At 52.7% G+C, this 6,862-nt stretch overlaps 2 protein-coding genes across 5 annotated transcripts in view; one reads left to right on the top strand and one right to left on the bottom strand.

Moving 5' to 3' along the window:
• The window catches only part of LOC107272200 (leucine-rich repeat-containing protein 24), a 170,918-nt gene that overhangs the window by 160,724 nt on the left and 3,332 nt on the right, over window positions 1-6,862 (bottom strand). The gene's annotated exons all lie outside the window — the stretch shown is intronic.
• LOC107272197 (guanylate cyclase soluble subunit beta-1) overlaps window positions 6,072-6,862 on the top strand; it is an 81,146-nt gene continuing 80,355 nt past the window's right edge. Inside the window, exon 1 of the mRNA XM_025089515.1 lies at window positions 6,072-6,097. Within this exon, the coding sequence (XP_024945283.1) occupies window positions 6,092-6,097 (6 nt within the window). The 5' untranslated portion in view covers window positions 6,072-6,091. The remainder of the gene's footprint in view (window positions 6,098-6,862) is intronic.

Below are 6,862 nucleotides of genomic sequence, written 5' to 3'. Positions count from 1 at the left end.
CCCCCTTCCAACTCACCATCATAAAAGCGAAAGTATCAGGTCGAAAAAAATGGCAATAAAACCAGACAAAATTGACAATCGTCATAAACGGGCGAACCTCCAGGAAAGAGAGAGACAGGGTGCGTCAAAACGTACCCATACTCGATCAACGCGTTTCCGAACTCTGAACGTCAAAACTTCCCCCCATACGAAATCACGTTTCCCGTATACGCGTGACCCCGTACCGACCTGCATAATAGGCAAGTAGTAGGAAAAAAAAATGAAAACCCATAAATTAGTATAGGTATTTCCAAACTAGGTAAATTTACCGGTCCCTTCACTCCCGCCATCACCCCTTCCTCAATCGCAATCGACTGCTTGAACTCCGTCGAACAAAGTTGCCCGACTCGATGATTAACCAATACGCGAATTTATCTCGAAAATCGATTATCACCGGATCGCAAAGTAATTAAGCAGCCGGTTAATTGTGTAGATCGATGAAAATTTCATTAACCCTCGACTGTCATATAAGACGGGCGATTGCCGGGGGGGGGGGGGGGGGGGGGGGGGGGGGGGGGGGGGGGGGGGGGGGGGGGGGGGGGGGGGGGGGGGGGGGGGGGGGGGGGGGGGGGGGGGGGGGGGGGGGGGGGGGGGGGGGGGGGGGGGGGGGGGGGGGGGGGGGGGGGGGGGGGGGGGGGGGGGGGGGGGGGGGGGGGGGGGGGGGGGGGGGGGGGGGGGGGGGGGGGGGGGGGGGGGGGGGGGGGGGGGGGGGGGGGGGGGGGGGGGGGGGGGGGGGGGGGGGGGGGGGGGGGGGGGGGGGGGGGGGGGGGGGGGGGGGGGGGGGGGGGGGGGGGGGGGGGGGGGGGGGGGGGGGGGGGGGGGGGGGGGGGGGGGGGGGGGGGGGGGGGGGGGGGGGGGGGGGGGGGGGGGGGGGGGGGGGGGGGGGGGGGGGGGGGGGGGGGGGGGGGGGGGGGGGGGGGGGGGGGGGGGGGGGGGGGGGGGGGGGGGGGGGGGGGGGGGGGGGGGGGGGGGGGGGGGGGGGGGGGGGGGGGGGGGGGGGGGGGGGGGGGGGGGGGGGGGGGGGGGGGGGGGGGGGGGGGGGGGGGGGGGGGGGGGGGGGGGGGGGGGGGGGGGGGGGGGGGGGGGGGGGGGGGGGGGGGGGGGGGGGGGGGGGGGGGGGGGGGGGGGGGGGGGGGGGGGGGGGGGGGGGGGGGGGGGGGGGGGGGGGGGGGGGGGGGGGGGGGGGGGGGGGGGGGGGGGGGGGGGGGGGGGGGGGGGGGGGGGGGGGGGGGGGGGGGGGGGGGGGGGGGGGGGGGGGGGGGGGGGGGGGGGGGGGGGGGGGGGGGGGGGGGGGGGGGGGGGGGGGGGGGGGGGGGGGGGGGGGGGGGGGGGGGGGGGGGGGGGGGGGGGGGGGGGGGGGGCGCATTACCGCAATCCTATGATCCTGTCTGCGATCGAATTGATCGAGAGGCCGCCGGGACTGGATCGTTCCGTATGCTAGCTCGAACCTAAGTAACTCAAAGATTAATCAAACTTTCCCATCCGGCAAAGTTCCGAGATGCTTTAATGATATCCTGGGCGAGAATGAGTGCCCCTGCACGTAAGGATGGGCGACCTGTAGGCTGTGCCTTTACCCACGTGGCTTACGTACGATCTCTGCAGATTGCGGACGAAGAGTGATCGGTAAACGGATGCCTGAAAGTGGTTAGACTTGAGGGTTGAGGAAAATGAAAATAAAGAAAATGAGGAAAAAAGGAGAAAATCGAAAAACTCGGATAAGAGCTCCACTATCGGATCCCTGGGACGACTTTACCTGCAGCGTGGCGATGAGAGGCGAAGGAAAATTAAAAGAAATCAGCTGAATCGCGAGACGAGGCTCCGGATCGTGATTCATGAAGATCGTGGTTCATGAATATTGAAGTAATTTGCGCTGAGATTATATTGGGATTATACGATTGTCAGAGAGAAGCGAGACCGCGCGAGTGGGAGGGAGACGGAGGGAGAGGGTAGATACTACAGAGAGAGCGAGACGGACGGTTCTGCCGAAGAAAAGTGAATTTAAAGTTGTATTAGAGAGACGACGGCCGACGTATACGGGAATCATAAATATGTATATGAATACGTACGTTAAGAGCGGGGAATATAATAAGGGTGTACCATAATATTTGATATCCGTTTGCGCCGAAGTTCCGACCCTGGTTAAATAAGCGGCAACAATACACAAACAGTGAAATGCATATCGATCGTGACGTCACTTACAATTGAGAGACGATGTACAGTGTTGTTCAAACATATATTGGCTCTGTGCCACGAATATTGTATTTTTCCACGTGACCATGGGAATGTGACGTAACGACGGAATGAGAGAGCGCAGGTGAAATTTGGAAATGTGAAGAAAAACTTTATTCCATGTAAATGCCCGATGTGTGTAAATGCGCGATATGCCTGACAACTGACGAGTGCAGTCGGTAAGGAAGAGTCGATCGAGACAGAGAGGAGACGATAGTGGCAGTCGTTCGGAATAAGCGAACCAAATATGGAGCAGTTAAACTTCGATAAAGGAAAATTTTGAACCAGTGTGCTTTTCCGGTGGCCTTCGTGCCTTTTTTCAAAAATCCCCACGGGATTATAACACGAGCGATATATTAATTTACAATAGCAACCTCATTCGAGCAACCTTGGTATGTCATAACTCATAAAGTCATAAGTGTATAGATATGTATACGTCACTCATAACGTACTGCTGCGCACGGTGAAATCTCGAGTTACGTGTCGAAGGAAAAAACAAAATTCCGCATGAAGTGAAAAAAACTCCGAAGAAAACGAACGACCGACAGAGTCGACTCGCAGGAATATCTCGTCATTACGTACGATCGCCGTGCAAATGATCCGTGATCCATCGAGAAGGAATGTAAATTCGGTACCCGAACCTAAACCGCTGTTTGGCTTTACCAGCAAACTGACTCTATCGCAACCGCATTCGTGACTGATACCCAACGCCTAGCAGGCATAATAATGAGCGCGAGCCACCCAGGTAGGTAGAGACGCGTGGAAAGCGAGGGAGCCACCGATCTAGAAAATCACCAATGAGCCCTAGAACGAAAGCCCAATGAGATCCTAGAACGAATAAAAAGTGTGGCATACCCGATGGCAAAGAAAAAAAAAAAAAAAAATTAATCTGAAAATCATCCGGGCGAAAGAGACAATCGGAGGTAGGTAAGGTCGAACGGGCACTAAGAACGGTAAAGGAGATCTAATAGCGCTGCAAAAGGACTTGACGAGGTCGGAAATGGCCGAGTGGTGCGGTCGTCCCCGGAGCAGGTCGATGCTTTGTTACCTCGTGTCCCGGTTGCCGGTGGTATGCAGGGGCGGGGCGGGGATGCGAAAAGGGTAGGCGGCAGATAGTAACGAGCGTGTCGGATTTATCGTGGGAGCTTTGAGCGTCAACGCGGCCATCCCGACACTCGAATATACGTAGTGGCTAAGGCCAGGAGACTTAATATTTAAGAAAATTGATAACCGTTCGATTATGGCAAATCGTAGAGTGATCGATCCCCGCGTCTTCCACCCGCTCCCTCTCGCTTCCACGGAGTCACGGGAAGAAGTATAGGGGGTACAGTAGATTCCTGCTAACCCGATCGCCCGTCCTAAATACTTGATGAGCATCGGAAACTTTACGAGTCGGCCATTCCACTTTTCAATTGACAGGAACACCCGCGCACTTCCGACTCCCTTGGACCCCGGAGAAACGGCCGAAACGAGAGTGAAATGGCAATGCGCCGCGAGAGGGTAGGAATCGAGGTGAAATAAGAGAAAAAGGGTAATAGCGGCCGTGTAGTCGGGGAATGCGTAATCGAGACTCACGAATTTTATAGAACGAAAGGATAGAGAGATTGGTCGCGTTCTAAGGGATATGACGTCACTCTGGCAGAGCATAAGGAAATACTGGACAGTGTAGCCCAAAGAGAGACCAATCCGAGGTCAGGTAGCCCATTTGATTCTTACGACAAAATCACATCCAAGTGGCGCGTTTGGGTCGAATAATAGGGTATATACGTATATCGTACGTAAAGACGTACAGGCACGTCCAGAAGTTTCTGCGGTGACTGGAGCATATTCTTTATGGCATACCTAGAACGGCTGTTTCGCTAACAAGTGGCTAGTTTGATGACCACGGTCGTTCTATGACGTAACGTAAAGCCTTTATACGTAAGAGCTAGTTCAATTACTATAAAGCGGCCTTCACACCGTATTTCACAAATATCTGTTCAATCCTGAACATCCAGGATTGCGAGTTTCAGTGTGTAACTTTGTTAAAGTTTCGTCGGAACACCAATCCCACTTACACCCCAAAGGCTGGATTTCTATTTTAAATATTAGTTCAACTTTGTGAATCGACCTTTAGGGTATCCTGCAATTAAAGCTGTCGATTCCCATATATTTTTAACGCGCATTCGCAACGCGACAGTCAACCCAAATTACATATACAAGTTTAAACTAATTATTCACCATATTCGTATGGTACAGTCTGAACAACAATAAATCTATCTAGCAGCGATACCACTGTATTTGCAACAATGTTTATCAAGAACAAACGTATCTAAACTTGAAGCGCGACAAAAGGCTCTTCGATAGAAAGAAATAACATCAAGTGTGTTGCACAGAACTTAAAAGTATCCCCTCCCTGTCTGCTGGCAGAGCAAAAAAAAGGACAAACACGGCCGTCGAATACAAATAGTAAATAACGCGAGCTACGGATTCTCGACTTCGTCATTACGCAACAAAACGCAATGCAAAATCCAGCATGCATAAATATCAATGCAACATTAAGCGCAACCGCAGAGTACGCGTGTTGCATCGGTTACACATAATAACGTGCATATATAAATGTGTGTATATATATATATGTCGTTCCCAACATATACGCTCGGTATAAAGCGGGAGAGCGTGACTTTATCGAATATTCATGATAACTTGACGGCGCCGCAAACGCGTCTCATTACCTCAGAAGGCAGAAATGTAAAGATGAAAAAGTCACGGATTCACCATTATCACAGAGGAGGCCCACCGCGTAGTTGCGGTACGTTGCATCTACATATGTATATACAGGCATCCTGTCCATATGGTGAAAGGCGAAAGAAGGTCCGAGGACGACGCCATAACAAAGAAAAACAGATAATAATCTCGAAAGCGAGAGAAAGAGAGAGAGAGAGAGAGAGAGAGAGAGAGAGAGAGAGAGAGAGAGAGAGCCAGCCTTTGAGAGATGTTCCAGCAGGTTGTGTACCGGAGGGTAGAGATCGGCGTAATACGTCCCCTGTGCCCTTCAAAGCCCCGTGTCCAAGAGATAAGGGATGCGGGAGTCCCGACCGTTAGGGCGTAATTAGAGGGTACAATAAAGATGCAGTGAAAAGAAAGAAAGAAAAAAAGGAAAAGAAAAAAAAAGATAAAGAGAGCAAGAATAAAAGAAATGCCACCGGGCAAGGTACCTTCTCCCCGCCAACTGCTCTTTGTCTTGTCGCGAGTATCGACATCAGGCGCGTTATTTTAATCCGTCGTGAGTTCGTCCGGCAAATTGCGAAGCCACGGTAAGATTTATGAATTCTTGATTGGCGGTAATATTAATATCGATCGAATAAATCAGTCTGATATGTCTGCGACGATTACGAGTACATGGTAATACACGTGTATAAGTGCTACGGCGTCGAATTAGCGTGACTCGTGGCGACGGTAACCGTAGCTGTACGAAATCGCTGCAATTAGACAAGCCAAGAGTCGGTCGACAGCGCCGCCCGGCGGTAACTCGTCGAAGCTTGTATTGGCATGGCGGAAAAAGGACGCTGAGACAAAGGCGTGTAGAGAAGTCGTGAAAAAAAAGAAGGTGCGGAACGGGAAGGAAATAAAGTCATGGACTAGAAGAAAAAGGTTCTTTCAATACGTATGTACGTACGTTTACTCGTCGAGATCGTCGAGGCGTAAATACGCGGCAGGGTCGTTGGCGTTTCGACTGAAAAGCCACGCCACCGAGCATGCGAGGAGGCGTTCGGGTGGACGAGAAAGGGAAAACTTTGACAGCTGAGAGAATTAATCGTGGAAGGTCATAACGGATATAGGAATGCATGTAAGTCGAACGCCCAAGAATAATCGTATAAAGCGGACGACGTGAATCAAAATAAAAATACCATTGAAAGGTACACAAACAATTTCTTTCGGAGCGATCGAAGCGCGCGCGTGGGCGCAGCGGTAGATCCAAACACTTTTCGTATCTTGTTTCACGCTCGAAGGTTAAAATAAAAGTCAAAGACTGAAATCCTGCGGGGATAATATTTCACATTGTGAATATGTTTAACGTTACCTCGTGTCTGACGCATCGCGAGTTAAATATTTTCAATAAATACGGCGCCGAGTCTCGGACGGTAAAGAAGGCACGCTGCTCAGAAGCTGGCGCAGTGCTTGTCGGCGATCGTACTCTTGCGTAACGCGCCGATCGCGCCTTCCATTGCGAACGAAGCTTCGACTACGTGAAAACAATTGTCCATTAAAGGAGAAAAATTAATTCTGTTCCGTTTACGATGTAAACGATTTTCTCCCATAGAGAGTCAAGCACGAATATAGCAATTATCAACGTCGCTCAATAAATTAAAGCTGAGCGGACTATCGATACGCGAGATCGATCGATCGTCGTTGCGTGCATCCCGCGCTGTCACGTAGGTGCGATTCGAATCCGTAAGGCGCGCACCTGTGCAATCTAAAAGTCCTGCTTCCGCCAGATTGTATGAAAGCTTATCAATAGGATCAATATAACCATAGCTTGAAAAGGCCACGCAAAGCAAAGCCGCTCAAAAACTTGTTCGACGTATGAAAGCGGCACGCCCCCCCCCCCCAA

This window comes from Cephus cinctus, unplaced genomic scaffold (genome assembly GCF_000341935.2).
Source record: "Cephus cinctus unplaced genomic scaffold, Ccin1 Ccin1_scaffold1124, whole genome shotgun sequence".
NCBI lineage: Eukaryota > Metazoa > Arthropoda > Insecta > Hymenoptera > Cephidae > Cephus > Cephus cinctus.
Note: the sequence above shows the minus strand (reverse complement) of the source record. Positions and strands in the feature narration are given on the sequence as shown.